Source organism: Ambystoma mexicanum, chromosome 13 (genome assembly GCF_040938575.1).
Source record: "Ambystoma mexicanum isolate Mex_15411 chromosome 13, UKY_AmexF1_1, whole genome shotgun sequence".
Taxonomy (NCBI): Eukaryota; Metazoa; Chordata; class Amphibia; order Caudata; family Ambystomatidae; genus Ambystoma; species Ambystoma mexicanum.
Genome location: NC_090938.1, coordinates 234,602,790 through 234,622,241, shown reverse-complemented (window position 1 = coordinate 234,622,241; position 19,452 = coordinate 234,602,790). Strand labels below are relative to the sequence as shown.

Below are 19,452 nucleotides of genomic sequence, written 5' to 3'. Positions count from 1 at the left end.
GGTGAGGGCTTTGATCCAGCCGGCAAAGGCCTCTATCGAAGTGGTCGCTGCGACCCTGGCGAAGCCGGCTGAGACTACGCCAGTGGAAACGGCCTCTGGGTGGGCCCAGAGTATCCCTGCCACCACGGAGGGATTCCTCTTTCCAGCCCATCGTTAAGACCCCCGTGAAGTCCCCGGCGGAAAAAGAGGGGGGGCGGGGGCCATTACAGACTCGGAATCAGCCTCTGGTGAGGATCTGGTGGAAACCGGGAAGGGCCTCAACGAGAGGTTCATAGGCCTCAACGAGAAGTTCGAAGGTTCGATCCCTGGGGACGGTTCCCGCTGATGTGATCGAAGATAGCGACAATGGTGACGAAGAGGGCCCAGTGGAGCGGCCATCCCGTCCGTCGCAGCCATTACCTGAGCCCAGGATAGCTCGGCGGCCATTTTGTTGGCGATCCAATCCTTATAAGGACGAGGTTACCACGGACCCCGACGGAGGATACAGAACCAGGCCCGTCGGGAAGCCCTCCGAACAAGCGGAGGAGAGTCCACCCCGCTCCTCCCGTCGTGCCCGCGAGGCCTCTGGACCCCCTCATCGGACCCTAGAGAGGATACAGCGACGGGGACGGACGACGACGACGATGACACAACGGACATCCCGTCATCACCCCCCCCCCCCTCGGGCTTCCCCACCCGACGAAATTGGCTCCTTTCACGCCATGATAACCAGGGCATCCGAGCTCTTCCAGCTCTGCCCTGAAGAACAGAAAAAGGAAGGGTTTCTTTATCAACGACGAGAGGCCAAGAGGAAGAGTCCTTGCGGTGCCGTTGCTCGACATCTGGGACGAGAGGCTGGCTATCCTCAAGAACCCTTCCACAACACCCGCCAAGAGGGACAGGTACGAGAAGAAGTACTGAGTCCACGATGCCGCCCCTTTGTGCCTCAGCGCCCAGCCCACGACGGACTCTGTCGTCTCGGCAGAGGCCAAGAAGAAAGCAGCGGGTGTGGCGGCTTCAACTTCCACTTCTCCGCCGGACAGTGAGGGCAAGATGTTGGACTCCATGGGACGACGAGTCATCTAGTCGGCGGCGATGATTAAGGCGGCCAATGCCTTAGCGATCGTGGCCCACTACAACAGGGAGCTTTGGTTCAAGATAGCTCCCTTGCTAGACTTCCTACTGGACAAGAGGGTGGAGGCCCTACAAATTCTGCAGGAAGGAAAGGTGGCGTCGGATCACGCCATAACGGTGGAAATGGACATTGCCGATACCGGATTTCACCAACTGGGCAACAGGGTTTGCCTCCGACGACGATGGCGGCTCAAGGCGATGGACTTTCGCCAGGACGTCCAGACCAGAGTGTTGGATATGCCGTTCGACGGCAACAACCTTTTTGGTAAGACGGTGGACGAGTCGCTCCAGGCCATCAAGACAGACTAGGAGACGGCCCGGGCCCTAGGGGTACTACAACAACGACGGCCCTTTCAGAGCTCCAGAGGCAGACAGGGTGCCTCCAAGGGATCCAGCGGTGGCTCTTCTACATACCGCCAGGCAGCCCGCTCCTCGTCCCAGGAGGCCTACAGAGGTCGCGGCAAGCAAGGGGGATCCCGCCGTCGTTGTCAAGGAGGCCAAGGCAGCAAGGCCTCCTCCAAGCAAGACTGAACCGGCCATGAAGTTTGTCAGCGTGTGGGAGTCCATCTCCACCGACCGTTGGGTGCTGGACACCCTGGCCAACGGGCACTCGCTGGAATTCCAAAAGAAGTGTCCTCGCATTCCTCCCGTGGCCAGGAAGGAGAATCACGTCCCTCAACTGCTGTTGGAGGTAAGGGCGATGCTCAAGAAAGGTGCCATCGAGCTCATCCCCAGGAGGCTCCGGAGTGTACTCAAGGTACTTCCTCGTCAAAAAGAAGACAGGCGGTTGGTGCCCCATCCTGGACCTGCGTCGGTTAAATACATCAAGGCGCAGAAATTCAGGATGGTCACCCCCCAGCACGTGCTGGGACAGCTGGAGGAGGGCGACTTCCTATCGTAGTTGGACCTGGAGGATGCTTACTTCCACATCCCCATTCTTAAAGGACACAGTTTCTCAGGTTCGTGGTTCAGTGACGCCACTACCAATTCAGAGCCCTGCCGTTCAGATTAAAGTTGGCACCCAGGGTATTCACCAAGTGCCTGGCACCAGTGGCGGCTGCGCCTGCAGGGGATCCACGTCTACCCCTACCTGGACGACTGGCTAATCCGGGCAAGCACAAGAGAACTCGCCGTCGAACACACAGCGAGGACCGTCCAGCTGCTCACGGAACTGGGATTCGCCATCAACTACCCCAAATCCCACCTGGTTCCGTTGCAAGTAGCACTGTTTCTGGGAGCGAAGCTCGATACAGTGGGGCAATTGGCCTCCCCGTCGGAGAGGACGAAGGCCATTCTGGGCAAGGTGCAGCGCCTGCTAGCCACGGTCGTGGCCAGGGTGAGGTCCATCAAGTCCCTCCTTGGGATGATGTCCTCATGCATCTATCTTGTACCCCTTTGCAGACTTTGGATGCGTCCGCTACAGAAGTTCCTCGACGCCTGCTGGTTTCAGGCGACGGGCTGCTTCAAAGACAGGATCTCTCTCGACGAGGAGTTCCGTCGGGCGATCCTATGGTGGGGTACCCGTGCGCACCTCACTACAGGCACGGGCTTTAAGACCCAGGCGTTTCAGGGGGCGGTCACGACGGACGACTCTCTGGAGGGTTGGGGGGCCCACACCGGAGATCTCCACGCAAGAGACCTTTGGCTCCCGGAGGAGAGGTCTCTCCACCTCAACATTTTAGGAGCTCCGAGCAGTGTTCTGGGCGCTCAAGTCGTTCCTTCCGTCCCTCAAGGACAAGGTGGTGAGGATCTTCACCGACAACACCACCACGATGTTCTACATACGGAAGCAGGGAGGCACCAGATCCCCAGCCCTATCCAAGGAGGCCCAGGATCTGTGGCACTGGGCCGTCGCCCAGGGGATGTTTCTGGTTCCCTTCCACTTGGCAGGAATAAAAAACACCATCGCCGACTCACTCAGCAGGGAGCTGCGCTCGTGCCACGAGTGGGAACTACGTCAGGACCAGGTGGATCGGCTCTTTCGACGATGGGGCAAACCCCAGATCGACCTTTTCGCGACCGCGACGAACTCCAAGTGCCAGAGGTTCGCCAGCAGGTTCCCGCAGCCGAGGAGCATGGGCGATGCTTTCTCGTTCCCTTGGGATGGCCTGTTTCTATATGCGTTCCCTCCGTTGCCGTTGCAGCTCCACCTCAACCACCAGCTCAAGTCGTCCAGGTGCAGAATGATCCTCGTTGCACCGGCGTGGCCGAGGCAGATCTGGTTCCCAGACCTTCTGGATTTGTCAACGTCCCCACCAGTCAAGCTGCCCGGCGGACGCAGATCTTTTCTCCAGAGAAGGAGGCGCCATTCTTCATCACGACCCGGAGTCGCTGAACTTGCAGGCCTGGCTCCTGCAGCACTAGAGTTTGGAGCGTACGATATCCCGGCTGACTGCAGAGAGGTTCTTGCAAAAGACAGGGCGCCCTCAACTCTCAAGTGTTACGGTCATAAATGGAAGAGGTTCTCTGTCTGGTGCCGTGCACAGAAGATTAACCCTCTGCGGATTACGGCCCCTCAAGTACTGTCGCTGGCCAAAGCTTGACTGGCTCATGCCTCCATCAAAATACATCTGGCTGCCATCTCCCGATAAACCAGGACTACGGGACGGGCGTCCTTGTGGTCTCATCGCCTGGTGAAGGAATTTATTAAGGGACTATTCCGATCGTTCCCGCCGGTGAAGGCACCTGCCCCGGCATGGGAGCTTAATGTGGTGCTGACCAGGCTCATGGGGGCCCCATTCGAGCCTATGCATTCGGCGCCTTTGAAGTTCCTGTCATGGTAGACAGCGTTCCTCATGGCCATCCCCTCCGCACGACAAGTGGGAGAGATCCAGGCCGTATCTTGCAAGCCTCCATACTTGAGTTTTCATGACACGAGGGTGGTGCTGAGGACGCACCCCTCCTTCATGAACAAGGGGCCGTCGAACTTCAATCCTCAACGAGCCCTTGGTGTTACCAGTTTTCTTCCCGTCGCCTTCAATGCCGGCCGAGAGGACTTTGCACTCGCTGGATGTAGCTAGAGCGCTGAAGTTCTACGTGGACCGCACAAAGAGTTTTCGGAAGACGTCACAGCTGTTTGTGAACTTTGGGTCTGAATCAAGGGAATGCTCTCTCGAAGACTTCCATTTCCAGATGGCTCCCCGGCTGCATCATGCACGGTCACCGGTTGGCAAACCGACCGCTACCCGGCCTTCCGAGAGCCCATTCGACCAGAGCGATCGCTGCTACCACGGCGTTCCTGTCTGGTGTGCCCCTTCTGGACATCTGCAGGGCTGCTACGTGGAGGTCGATGCACACCTTCACAAGATTCTACTGCGTCGATCGGGACTCCAGGGAGGAGTCCAGGGTCGGCCAAGCAGTGCTATGCAACCTGTTCGCCCAAGGTGAGCCTGGTGAGGAGGCAAGAATTGCTTAATGTTGAGTTTTGGATGTAATGCTTAATGTTGAGCCTTTGCCACCTCCTGTGGTTGTGCATGTGTGTACTGCTATGTATTCTTTTATTCATGAGCATCCATGCCAGACCCCATGCTGGAGAAGGAACGAGTTACTTACCTGTAACTACTGTTCTCTAGCATGGGTCTAGCATGGATTCACATGCGAACCCTCCCGCCTACCCCTCTGGGGCTCTTCACTTGGTCATACTGCCACTTTGCGTGCTACCAAATCTGAGGATGGCTGCCAGAGGCGGGGCTTAGGGAGAGGGCAGTCATTGGCTGGGGGCAGTATGACCCAGAGATCAGTGATTGGTTACTACTAAGAAAGACAGATCAGAAACGGAACTGATAGTGATTTTTTTCTATACCGAGGATTCCCAGCCTGAAGACGGGGAATAATCATAAGCATGTGAATCCATGCCAGACCCCATGCTGGAGAACGGGACAAGGAACATCCCCTGGGTGACGTCCCAGTGCCGTAAGTCCTGCGCCTCTTGGAGAGCGCTGGGGAACTGGTGCCCCCCCCCCCCCCCCGTTTCCTGATGTAAAACATGGTGGTATGGTCTGTGAAGACCCGCACCACCTTGCCCTTGAGGGACGGCAGGAACGATTTGAGGGCCCAAAACTCCGCCCGTAGCTCAAGAACATTGATGTGCAACGTTTTTTTATCTGGTGTGAAGGCTTCCGGTGTGGGCCCTCCCCATCCCTCCAGGGAGGCATCCGTTGTTACCGTCTTGATGTGGTGGGACCTGGAAATCTGCACCTCCGGTCAGATGAGGGCGCACGCCCCACCATCTTATTGCCCGATGGAACCCCCTCGTCGAGAGAGATCTTGTTCTGGAAGCTTCCGGACACTTGAATCCAACAGGCGTCGAGGAACTCTTGCAGTGGCTGCATCCGTAGCCTGCAGAGTCGGAGGAGATAAACGCACAACATCATGCCGAGCAATGACTTGATGGCCCTCACAGCGAGCAGCCGTTGCACCTTTCCCAGGATGGCCACCACTCTCTCCTCCGACGGTGATGCCAGGCATACTGTGTTTAGCCGAGATCCCAAGAACAGCACGTCCTGCGATGGAGTCAAGCAGGACTTCATAATTCACAGTACGCCAGATCCGGCAGTAGGCAGAAGGTCCTCGCCGTGGGTTGACAGCGATGCTCCTTGAGCTAGCCTGGATGAGCCAGTCGTCCAAGTAAGGGTAGACGTGGATTCCTTGCAGTCGCAGATGCACCGCCACCGGCGCCAGGCACTTGGTGAAGACCCTTGGCGCCGACTTCAATACGAATGGAAGGGCCTTGAATTGGTAGTGCTTCCCCTGAACAACGAAGTGCAGAACCATGCGGTGTCCTTTGTGAATTGGGATGTGGAAGTACACATTCTCCAGGTCCAACGACGACAGAAAGTCACCCTCTTCTGAGCTCGTGCTGAAGAGGGACCAATCGGAACATCTGGGACTTGATTTATTTATTTAGTCGTCTGAGGTCGAGAATGGGCCTCCAGCCCCCAGTCTTCATTCTCACGAGGAAGTACCTGGAGTACCCTCCGGAGCTGCTTTGGGACAAGCTCTATCGCCCCTTTCTTTAGCATGGCCCTAACCTCCAGCAGCAGCTGAGGGACGTGGTTTTCATGACGGGCCACCAGTGGTATTCGGGGACACTTGGGTTGAAACTCCAGGGTGTGTCCATGGGCAAGAGCGTCCAGCAACCAACCGTCAGAGATGGTCTTCCACACGCTGATGTATTTCGCCAGCCGGCCTCCCACCGGGGTCCACTGGTGGGGGCCAGACATCATGGCCGTTTAATTTTTGCTTGGACGTCGACGGGCCACCTTAGGGTTCCTGGCGACAACTTTCTCCTCTGAAAGCTTTGGAACGGCCCCTGTTGGTGTCTTGGGCCGTTAAGAGGGAGGGAGGGTTGGCGGTAAGAAGAGGAACTCCCGCCGTAACCCTTGGAAGAACGGGGAGGACTTGCCTCCCGATAATTGAAAGGACGTTTGTGGCTGCTGTAGCGTGGCCAGAGCATGTGCCGTCTCTGCCTTGATGGCCTGTAGAGACTCATCCACAGTCTTCCCAAAAAGATTGTCAAAGGGCATGTCCAAACCCCTCGTCTGGACATCCTGTCGAAAGTTGGTGGCCTTCAGCCAGCCACGACGACTAAGGCAAACGCTGTTGCCCATCTAGCAGAACCCTGCGTCAGTGATGTCCGTGGCTACCGTGATGGCGTGGATCGTCGACACCTCGCCTTCTTGCAGAATTTCCTACGCCTCCAACCTCTTGTCAGGGTGCAACTCCAGGAGGGAAGCAATCTTGAACCGCAGCTACTGGTTGTAGCGTGCTACGATAACGAGGGCGTTGGCGGCCTTGATGGTCGTCGCAGAGTAGATAACATGTCGTCCCATGGCATCTAACTTCTTCCCCTTGCTGTCTGGAGGGGTGGACGCTGCCAAGGAGGAAGCGCCCGACTACTACTTGGCCGCTGCTGAGACCACCGAGTCCGGTGACAGTTGGGACCTCAAGCATTTGGGCGCAGAGTCCAGTACCCTGTATTTCTTAAGGCAATCCCTCTTCGCTGGGGCCGTAGAAGGGTTCTTCATGAGACACAGGCCTTCGTCCCAAATGTCATCCAAGAGTGGAACTGAAAGGATGACTTTCTCTTCGCTGGTATGAGATGCCCTCCTCTGGAGCAAGCCGGAAGAGCTCCGAAGCTCCAGAGATCCTTGTGTGAAACGAGCCCATCTCGTCTGGCGGGGACGGGATGTCCCCCATCACACAGTCGTCTGTGCCCGTCATCGCTGTGTTAGGCTCAGTCTCATCCCTCGGGGGAGGAGAGGGAGGCAGTGGGTGCCTCTTCTACTTCTTGGCCGGTGGTTCCCCTCCAACCCCCCCCCCCCCCACCGTTGCCAGAGGGTCACCTTCACCAGCGCTGCGGGAGGGGCCTTCGGCACAATAGGCATCCTCATCTGCATCTTGGGGACCAGTGTATGTAGCAAAGAGAATGTCCACAGAGGTCTCTAGGCGGCGGCGGAGGTGATAGCTGAGGCACAGGTGGAATAGGAAGCCGGGGCGCAGGCAGAAATCCAAGGCCCTCGTCGACCTGCGGCTCTCCATTGCCTTCGACAGTATCCTCGTTGTCGCCTTCATAGTCGTCGTGGCCGGCGCCCTCATCGTAGGGCCTGATCCTGCCATTCTCGTCCTCCTGGATGGTCTGAAAGTGGACGAGTTCCTTCTCAGAGGAGAGATCTGTGCCCTGGAGGACCTCCACCCCCCTTTCTACACGCCCAGAGGGGACGTCTTGGGGAGATGACAGCATATTCTCTGGGGTCTTCTCAATGGGCTGGAATGAAGACTCCCTCCTGGCAGGGAGGGACACTCTTGCCTTCAGGGGTGTGCCCAGTGGGTCCCCCCCTCTGCGGCCTTCGAAAGGGATGCCTCCAACACCTCAATTGAAGGCGGGGCCTTCGTCGGGTGCATCTGGGTCTTCATGGTCAGGACCGGTCCCTTGTCCTGTTTGGCCTTCTCCTTACGGGGAGGGTCGGAGCCTCGGTCGCCCTTGGCCTTCTCCGCCGAGGCCAGGATGGCTTTGGATTTCTCCTTGGCCGTTTACAGAGTCCCTTTGAGTTTGCCCGGATGGTCAGATTTCCTCTTGGATGAAGATCGGGAGTGTTGACTGGTGACCGAAGTTGCTGTAGACTGACGTGCCCTGGCCGCTGAGGAGCCCGCCGCAACGATGCTCCCGGTGGTAGTGGACTTGGGGTGCTTGGCCTTTTGTTGGACCCCCCCCCCCGTGGGGCGCCCTCAAAGGACTTAGAAGCCCGCTCAGCTGTCTCAGATCCGCGAGAGGCATGCTCCTAGGCCTCCCCCACCCCAAAGCAGAGGCCTTGGTCTGCGACAACTCATTCAGCCGCTTACACCGGTCCTTCAACGTGCGTGTTGAGAATTCACAGCAAAATGCACAATCCTCCTCCTTGTACGTCGGGTACAGGCAGTACAGGCACTAGGAATGTTTGTCGGCCTTGAAAACATCCATAAGCCACAGTCGGAACAAAGTTTGAACAGGGGGGTAGAATCCTTCTCCTCAGACATGGTGCAAGCGGCGTAGGCCTGAAGAATCTTCTGGAAGCCTCCACAAAGAAACTTGACGAAATCCACCCTTGAGGGGCGCTGAAGAATGCGAATAACTGGTCCCCATTAATCAGTAGGGTGATCGATGGAGCACAAGGCTCGATTGACTGGAAAAATAGAGTAAAGCTCTTCCAAAAAGCAAAAACGCAGTAAAAGCTCAAGAGCCAAGCACGAGGACTCTCAACACTTGAACGTGCAGTAAAAATCTGAAGATGGCTGCCAGAATGGCTGCCAGAGGAGATGCTTAGGTAGAGGGCAGTATGACCCAGAGCTCAGAGATTGGTTATAAGACAGTTCAGAAATGAAACTTATTTTTTATTTACTGAGGATTCCCAGCCTGACGACAGGGAATATTCATGAGCATGTGAATCCATGCCAGACCCCATACTGGAGAAGTGCATTTTCTAATGTTGTGTGTGGACTAATTGTACATCTTTGTCAATCTGCTAACTCTACCTGAAAGATCAGCCTGGTCGCTCTCACTCCTTTACTTACACTAGAGGGGTTTGGCTTCCCCTTTTTTGTCAGGTACTAGTACACCCCTTAGAGTTGGTGGTTGTAGCATCCTGAACAGAGGGGATTACAAACGCTGCATTAACTCTTCCTAATATGGTTACCATAACCTGATTTTCTGATACACATTTTTAAAAAGATTCAACATATGCTTTACAGGTACTGCAGAAAAAAAGGATATGTAGGCTTTGACTTTAGTCTTCTCACCTCCAGAAGAGAGAATGGCAAGCCCGGTGTCAGAAATGTACTCGATGCACACTCCTTCCAAGCTTGGACCTCGGACACCAGGGACTCCAACCGATGTAAAGCATCCAAATGCACTGGGATAGAATTACCTCTTGACACCAGCTCCACCAGGTTGTCCAGCAAAGGGATGCGTCCACTGACCTGCACAGAAAGTTTTCTTGTTAGTCCTAGGAACACTAAGAATGCATGAATAAATTAACAATGTATCTGGACACAGAAAAATAGAGCGTGTTTGATATTCTAGCACTGAAAACCTCGCACAAGAACTTTACATTTAAAACAGCTCAGTCTCTTCTTTACGATCTACATACACAACACAATTTCACAGCGAAAGTTATTTTAACGCGACACTAAAACGGGCATGGTTATTTGTTGACATTACATCGTTTCATCATTAATTTACTTGGGTGTTACGATGCATTCAGCGCATGAGCAGGCCAGATGGTTGACACAATTGTGTAAAAAGTACAATGCATATGGAGCACACTTTGCATGATTGTTTATCTCAAGCTTTCTAAAGCATCTGGACAGCACCACAAGGTCCAGAAAAACAGCTTTCAATGGTGCAGTAGATATATATATATATATATATAAAATCGTATTTGTGATGCTTGTATCTGCATAGGTTGACATCTAGTGATAGTTGCTGAGAATTACATGATTCGTTTTTGAAACTCGAGAAGAAAAAAAAAGAAAAGGAAAAAAAAAAAAAGACTGTCCGGGAGAATTTTCATTTTCTGTGCAAATACCCTTTAACCTGAGAGACCCCAGCACTTTTGCTGGACTCTGGACCTTTTCATTTTAATCTCCTGAGTGAGTGGAACCTCTTTCCAATCACCCATTCTTTTTCTCTGACTGGGATTTCATTTTTTCTGTTTTATGGAGTCTGGTAAACTCCATATGTTTAACAAAGGGATCTGCTTTTTGCTTTGCGACACCCAGCACCCTATGTGCATTATTACTGAAAAGTCTCATGGACTTCACTTCATGTTTAAATACATTTTCTTGTGAAAACTACAGTGCCCAATAATAGTAAGATAACATTTACCTTACTTCTATTTTCTTTTGTGGGTCCAGCACAACACGTTATGAGGGGTGCTGGGGGGTTACATTCCAACTCCTTCACCCATTCATGTAACATTTCGTTACACTGCCTAACTTTAATGGCTGGTGCCAGTGGTTGCTTTTTACTACCTTTTTTGCAGGTTACAAGCAGGCTGATTTCTCAGCTGTAGTACAGCACCCATGGGTGACCATTGTCCCAAAATAGCCATGTTAGGAAAGATTGTATGTAGTAACCCTGTGGGAGACTACACCAGCCTTGTCCTCTTGGCAATAGATTACCCAACTTTGGAGGTCTGTACTGCACAAGTTGGTAGAGTGACTGAGCAGCCAGGCTTCTCAAGAGGGGTACATCTGAGCTGTAGAGATGTAACAGATTCACAATAAGTATCCAAATAACACTTATACTCAAGGTTTTCTAGTAAAATAATTATTTAAGAGTTTTGAAATAAGCCTTCATAAAGGGGCAATAATAATTATTTTTATTATTGTTATTAATATTATTATCATTATTATGCAACAATAAAATACACTTCAAATACACTTTCTCAGACTTGGGTTAAGTAGATAACCTTTTGGGATGTCACACACAAACACTTCCTACACCGTGGGGTGACTTCCAATTGCTAGGATACTGTGGACATTGATATATCACTTAACACTTAATGCAATACGGAGGTTGTGGAAAAAGGTTAGGAAGAAAGGTTAACATGTTCTCTGAACGGGTGAGTACGTTACAATCCCCAATGAAGTATAGGTTAACCCTTTCCCAGCAATACAAGTAACTTATGTACCACCTATGAGGGACAGTTAAACACAAGGTCAATGGGTCAGAAGAGTCTGCAGGGAGCCAAGACAGCCAATGTCAATTGAAAAAATGTCTAGGGAGCGGAGGCACTTCTTGGTCGTTAGCACAAAAGTCTTGAAAAATGTTATAAAGAGTGTTTGTAGAAAAGAATCACTGTTGGGCAACAAGCTGGAAGGCTTGTGACGGCAAAGCTGCAAGCAACTCTGCAGAGAAAGCAGCTACTGCAAGTGTCCAGTGAGATAGACCAGCTACAGACCAAACAAGGCAAGTATCTCTTATGTCAAGACAGTACCTTAGGTTGGAAGACGAGGATCCAGCTGACTTCTGTTCAGGTTGCAGTCCTGCAGTTCCTGGGTCTCAGTTGTGGAGCCAAGAAGGTGGACATCTGGAGGACTCCTTCACTGCAGTTTAAAGGTCTGCAGCAACGAGCTCAGCACTTCGCGGTTTCAGCTATCGGCAAATAGCACCACTGTGCTTCTTGGACACATTGTGGGCTTCCCTTGCTTCTGTAGTCCAGCACTCTGTTGAGGTGGCTCAGGCTTGGGCCGTCCTGCTTTGGGAGGGTCCTCAGGATCTTCCTGGAGGTCTTGTCCGGCTTAAAGACAATGCACTCGTCCCTGACCCCCCCGCTGGCACTCAATTCCAGTAGCAGCAAGGAAAACAGCCAGCAGGGAGAGGTGTTCCAGTAAAGTTAGTCTTGACGTCAGTTGGTCCCACCAACCCAAGTTAAGATGTTGTCCGTTCTGGGCTTCTCTAGTCGATATGAAATTAGGAGCTTCAGCACTGCAGCACGGTTTCACCAGGCAAACCAACTGTACAGGAGGGTGCAGCAAGCTTCTCTTTCAGTTTCTTCAGATTCTTCGTCCAGTGGTCGACTGCCTTCCTTGCAAAAGACCCTGCCTTTTATGTGGGTTTCTCCCATTCAGGCACAGACTAGCTGCTGCTCAAAGCAGGGCAACGGTCCTACAAGGACAGCCATCCAGCCAATCACCTTCGGGTGCATTCAGGTAACCTAGGAGACGAAGCACAGGGAGTTTCAAGAACCTCCCTTGCTTCCTGCCCTACCAGACACACTGGAGCCAGACTTCAGCAGTGAAGCCTGCCAAAGGCAAAACGAACAAAAGGGTTAAACCTGGTTTGACATGCAGAGTAAAACCCAAGAAAGACCTCAAGCAAGAAATGGTGCAAAAAGACGACTGGGGCCATTTTTACAAAATGCGTACCCATGGGCGCAATACTGCAGCTGAGGATTCAGCCTCCGGTAAAAATGCACAATGGTAGGAAAATTAAACCACTGCCACTAGCCATTAAATGTAGTGAGGGTAACAAAAAATGTTACATGAGTAAGTAGGAAAAGGGGCTACTAAGTAAACCCCCGACCAGTACTTACACACAAGATGGGATGTACTGGACCTATATAGAAAAAAAACGGGTAAGTAAAGGCAATTTCACTTGATTACTCTTGGGAACACTAGTTTACCCAAGAGAAGGTACTTCAACTTTAAGAGAAATCCAAAGGACCCCTGTGACACTGCACTGAAGGTGCAGTGCGTCACAATACAAAAGGTGATGCCTATGGAGTTTGTCAAAGCCCAAAACCAAAAGAAACAGTTAAAATCAGATCAAAATGCATGACAGAGAGAGAAGGTGGTCTCACTCCAGGATAAAAATCAAAAGTCCTAAAGTCCAGCTTAAGAGCTGGGGGTCTCTAAGGGTCAAGGAAATTAGTACAGAAATTATAATTCTCCCGAACGGCCAGTCTTCATGTTACGACATTTTCATTTGTCAGTTCCTTCTAGGCTTTTCTTCAACACTTTATGTTTTTGTGCATTTGTATAATGCATTATATACCATTGATATGATCTCAAATGCTTGTGGGTGAACAGCATTGGGGACCGTAATACAGGTCAGCATAGAGATTAGGGCGATACACAGTGCTTGGGGCCACTAAATTCAAAGTTTGCGGGCATGGGTGAAGTGTTTCCCCCTTTGTCCTGAGACAACATGTTGTACAGGCAAGGTAGGGACATCCCCATTAGATGAGCGAACCAGGGTTGGCGGGCCCATATGGTGGCCACCAATATTATAGCCTCTTGTACTCCTTGTCATGGGGTGCTTCCCCAATCCACAGGGCTACCCTCCTCCCCGCTCTTTTTCTGGTTGTAGTTACCACCAGTGAGTCTGGAGTAGCATGTCCCCCGATGTAAAGGGCATCAGAAAGTGAAGGGCGAAATAGCTTTTCCACCCTAGGATTTACCGCTCTCATAAGGGCGGGTGTCAAAGAAGGGGCCAATTGTTTCTTGATTGAATTTAACAAAGGAATAGCCTAGCTGGCCAGTGGTTTCTCCTTTAAGATGTGCTCAACAAAAATCAGCCTCTGTTACAGCTTGCTGGGTAGCAATCTGGAAATGTTCCGCTGCCCTTCTCAATGTGGCGTTAAACGACATTTGGTTGTCAACTCCGGAGGCCCGTCGAGCGCGTGTGGTAGGGGGGAATCCATGCACAGGGCGTCAGGTTCCGGTGTTGGATTAGGTGATGCCCAAGGTTGAGGGTCGAACGGGTCGTGGTTGTCCTCCCAACCCTCCGTGGGGTCAATGTGCACATCCTCAGGGTCCCCAAAAGGATATTCATCCGGATTGCATTGGTCCACAGTGACCTAATCTTCAGTGAGGTCATAAGTATATTCTTCTTGGGAAGGATCAAAGACCTTTTGAAATTTTGCAACAGGGAGAAAATGATTCTCCTTTCGGGGTCTTTTGCATGTAGATCTCTCCGAGAGCTCCACAAACCTCTCTAAGACATCCATGCACCCCTCAAACTTCTCCCGGGTCCTAACTGAGGAACCAGAGGAGTCTAGGGGTGGGAAAGGCTCCTCTTATTGATCTTCTGCTGCACAACGCAGAGATTTCTCCTGTAACAAAGAAATTCCCCGAGGGCCCTTCGAAAAGTCCTTATGAGATACCGACTGTTGAGGCGTACCTCTGGACCTATCCCTAGGCCTCTCTGCGGGTCCCGATGAATCCTTCACCCATCTCTAGGTTTCGACGAGTCCTTGGATTTATCCTTGGGTTTCGACAAAACCCTCGACCTTTCCTTCTGATTGCCCACCGAAACGATCCTAGCGATGCTTTAGGTAATAACTTCAGTCGCAGGAAGGTGCTTGGGGTGGGCCTGCGGTTGCACGGGTGTTTTCGGCAGAACCGGGGCCATCTCTACCGCTTTCTTCCAATGCGTCTCGACGGTGGCTTGAATATTGGTGGGATCGCCCTTTGGTTTAGAATGCCCGGTCGCAAGTCGCGGTTGCGGGGAGGGCTGCCGATCGGCGGGTATTGCCGAAGTATCCGGTGTGCCTGTTGACGCTTTGGGACGCTTCAACTGTTTCATCGCAGACGTACCGGGGGTTGTGTCCTTAGTGTGGGGAGGGTGTGCGTCCTTGTCGCTGGGGTATAGTGTCCCCATAGCAGGACTCGCATCTTGCCTGGCGGGGCTGGTGACAGATAACGCAGAGTGGGAATGCTCCACCGAGAGGTCAATGGCTTCCGATTCGGAGCCCTGTGTGTCACCAAGCCCCTGGCCGCAATTGGCGGGAGAACTACCCTCGGCCTGCGACAGTGTCTTTGGACGCAGGAGCTTACAAGCCGCACAAACCGTCTCGTGATTAAGGGGTAGACACCTATTACACTTAAGGTGTTTGTCTCTTCACAGGAATTTGGCCTTGCAAGAAAGAAAACCTAAATGCAGTCCTCTCCATAGCTGAGGAACAATACAGTAACGAAGAGACCAAGGGAACAAAGAGGAAAGGGAAAGGCATTCTTAAAAAAGGAAATGTCCACCCCGACCCCACTCTCCCTACTGTGTAGGCTGGCCAGAGGGCCCGGCCACGTGGTCGGCAGCGCCAACCGGATCACTTTCCTTCGAAGATCCATGGAGCAGGCTTCAACGTAGGTCAGGAAACAGCCGTCGAAGAAAAGGATGGCAGATACACAATATCTGACCAAAGTTCGAAAAGAATAACAATAGCAATGTCTCTGGAAGAGCTCAGCATAAGGCGACCAGTATACTGGGCGGAAAAAACAATCTGAGGGACCTAGACGCGTGAGGGATTTTGTGTGCATTACACGTCACGTTCGGGATAGTGTTACAGGCACGCCCATGTCTACGCCCCCTTTCGATTCTGGAAAGACAAGATGCAATACTCTGCCGTTACCACTGGATGACGGTGTTAGGCAAAGCTTGAATGCAGTACCCTCTGGGAACACTACAAACAGCTATGACTACAGGTATAGGCAACCCAACGTTTGGCATACGCTTGTACTGCACAGTTTTGGTAGCGTGTTGAGCACCCAGGCTTATCTCAAGAGGGAAAATGTGAGCTGTAGTGGAGTTACAAAGATTCAGTTACAGGTATTCAAATAAACTCTTACACTCAAGGTTTCTTGCCTAAACAATTAGTAATTTATCAGTCAGTTATAAAGACTTCTTCAGAAGGGAGCAATAGAATACTAACACAAATATACTTCAATACTGTTCACCGAGTTTCTGGATCAGACAAGGCCCTTTTGGGATGGCCCACAGACAACCTACACCCACAGAGGACTTCAGTAACAAGGGTTATGGGGACATTAATACCTTACTGTTGGCATACAGAATATTCTCAATAGTTTGTAAAAGGCAAAGGTTATTAGAACACAAGAAATACACATTTTCTTAAGCAGGGCAAATACTTTCAGATAGCAAGCGAATAGTCATTAAATTCAATAGTCAACAGGCAAAAGTCTTTGTATAGGATGCAGCACTTCAGGTAGGCAAATGGAAAAGTCTTTGCACAAGTTCTTAGGAGTCTTTGATAAAAAGAAGAATCAAATGTAGGGTCACAAGCTGATTAGACTTGTGAGTTGCAGAAGTTTCAAGCACTTCCACAGTAAGAGGTAAGTTCTCTTAGGCTAGTTTTACAGTACCTTAGTGAAGAGGAAAAGGCTGCAGCTGAAGACTTCTGTTCCTGTACAGCTCTGCAGATCTCACTCTTCCTGGGCCTCAGTCGTGGGGACAAGAGAGAGGACATCAGGGGAATCCTGCACTATATTGGCACCGTCAAAGCTGGCAACCAGCAAACTTTACTTTCAGTCGCGGTTTCACGTTTCAGCTCCTTGTGGCACAGCAAATAGCAATAAGCGCGCTACCTGGCTGTCAAGGTGGACATCTTGCATCTGAGGTCCTGCACTCAACTGAGGTGGGTGGGGGGAGGGGGGGAGGTGGTCAGGCTTGGTCAGTCTTGCTTGGTGGGAGTCCAGAGGATCTTCCAAAAGCTTTTGGCCATCTTACAAGCAACGCACACAATCTGGTGTGCCTCTCCCTGGCTCTACGGTTTCCTGCAGAACTCTGAGGAAATGCAACCAGCTCTGAGATGGGTGTCCAGATGGCTTACTTGGGAGTTGATTGGGACCACCAACTCAAAGGGAGAAGTCGTCCTGGCAGGGCTTCTCCGTCGATGCGAACTTGGCGATTCGGCCATTCAGCAGGGCTTCACAGGGCAAACCAACATTTCAGGAGTTGCAGCATACGTCCTCTTCAAGCTCTTCAGTTCCTTCCTCCAGTGGTCGACTGCCTTCCAAGCCAAGAGACCAGCCTTTTATTCAGTTCTCTCCCATTCTTTCCAGCCTAGATGCCACTCACCCAGCAGGGTGGCTGTCCTTGCCGGACAGCCAGCCAGCCAATCACCACAAAGTGTATTTGGGTCTCCTAGGAGACTAAGGACAGGGAGTTTCGGGCACCTCCCTCACTTCCTGCCTACCCCAGACACTGCAGCCAGAGGCAGCTTTTACTCCTGAAGCCCGCCGAAGGCGAATGAACAAAGACCAAACCTGCGCAGAGAGAAACTCGAGAAGGACCTTTCCACAAAGAAACGGCGAAAAAAGAAGACCAGGGATCATTTTAACAAAGGAGGCCCCAGTGCCATTTTGAAAAACATGGCTCCCGCGATTTAACGTTACCGGAGCTGCAACAGTTCACGGTCGGGGTAAACCATGGTAGTCATTGCAAAACCACTGCCTCCAGCCATTCTGAGAGGAAAGAGTAACATGAATGCTACATGAGTAACTAGACATAGGGGATACTAAGTAACCCCTCCAGCACTATTGTAAGATAGGGTGTTCTGGGTCTAGAATTTTACAGGACTAAGTGAAGTCAATTTCACTCCACTGTTCTGGGAAACAGTTGATCCCAGAGAAGGTATTTAAACCTTGGGAAATCTGAAAGACTTCCCTGCATCACTGCACTGAAGGTGCTTTGTGACAATTGTAAAAGCTGATGCCTAAGGAGTCGGTTCGACTACATAACCAAAAAGAAACAGTGTAAAAAATCACATTAAAATACGAGAGTGGATGAAGGGTCTCACTCTCCAGGTTAGGTGTAAGCCCTAGCTGCACCGCTCAAAGTCACTCTTCATCTAGTACATATCCTTCTTAAATCCACATAGCTAATCTCACCGCAGGGAACCGCGTTCAGGGAGATGGACACTAAAGAGAGCCACTGATAACACTCAACTATATATATAACCCTTAAACACCTCCCCTACCCCTCCCAAGACAGCGACTGAACGAGTCGGCAACATCAGCCGGAAATACCATCTACAGACAGAGCCCAAACTGGTAGCGAACACACCTCCACACCCAGTACTAAACCACAAGATAACCAGACCAAAGCAGAACCAACTGGACATCAGCAAACAAAGACTAAACCACTCTCCATCCTATAATGCCGCGCAAACGACCCATTCCGAGGGAAAGAAAAAGAACAAACACTCCAGAACAGCGAGAAAGAACCACAACTACAGAACACACCCCCATAGTCGGGAACAAAAATCGAACCGATACAAAGAAGAGACAAATCCCTCTACTTAACCACATACCTCGCTGGCAACTGGTCAGCAGAGCAAACCAACCTAACGCCAGAAGCAGCAACAAACAACCTAACAAGCACGCAGAAGAAGGCTGAACAACACTAGAAACACACACGACCGATGCAATAACACCATACATCACCAAAGCAAGAGGAACTTCCAATCGACAACCACAACTCCTGGAAGACGAACCCAAGGAAAACAAAAACCCAAGACAAAACCTAGAACAATAATTTGAAGACGCTGACACCCCGAAACCTACACTTCAAGAGATAGACGAGGAAGGAAACCCCAACACCAATCAGAAGGCTATCCTAACAAGAATGGCCAAACCAAACTACATCTCCAAAAACTCCACTGCAATCTAATAAACGCAAGATCCATGTCAAAACACTCAGATCGTTGACCTACTCTATGACAACGGCATTGACATCCTATTCATCACAGAAACATGGCTGGACCACTACAACAATCACACTGCAAAGCTGCCTTACAACCAACTTCAAATGCCTTCAAATAAACAGGAAAAACAAAAAAGAAGGAGGCATCGCAATAGCATTCAAAGGACACCTGAAAATAAAAACAGACGAACCACTCAACATCCTCAACTGCGAAACCATGGTTATACACCTAACAGCGAGCCCAAAAACCAACATCACATTCATCCTGGTGTACAGACCACCGACATGATGCAACCTCCGTCGACAACTTCATAGAAGCCATCACCAACATAGCCATTAACCATGAACACCTAATCATCCAGGGGGACTTCAACATCTGGTTTGAAGACAGTCACGTCTACTCCCAAAACTCACTGATTGAACAACTCACTACGATGAAACTACGACAACTAGTCAAAGGGGCAACACACTCGGCGGGGCAACACACTCGGCAGGACACACCCTCGATGCAATTTTCACCAAGGAAAAACTCATCACCACGGCATCGCCGAGAAAAAATACTATGGAGCGACCATCTAATCATCCCATTCGTGATCACTTTAGTATTCAAGTCTGCATCCAACCTCCTAAACTCACAACCACCACAAAAAGAAACTGGAAACACGTCAAAGAAAGCAACCTATTCGAACAACTGGAGTTAACCCTACCCTCAACTATAGAGCTAGAGCTAGCTGACCTAGATGGGAAAGCGGAGCTACTACACAAATGGATTGCAGACATAATTGACAAGATTGCACCAGAAAAACCATTAAAAAAAAGAGCAACGGCAAAATGGTTCACCCCACTATTAAGCACCA

General features: G+C 51.1%; 1 protein-coding gene across 3 annotated transcripts in view; it reads right to left on the bottom strand.

The window, feature by feature from the left end:
• KDM5B (lysine demethylase 5B) overlaps positions 1-19,452 on the bottom strand; it is a 1,291,824-nt gene that overhangs the window by 214,317 nt on the left and 1,058,055 nt on the right. For all 3 annotated transcript variants that reach the window (XM_069633695.1, XM_069633694.1, XM_069633693.1), the window contains one exon: positions 9,388-9,567. In XM_069633695.1, the coding sequence (XP_069489796.1) occupies positions 9,388-9,567 (180 nt within the window). The remainder of the gene's footprint in view (positions 1-9,387; positions 9,568-19,452) is intronic.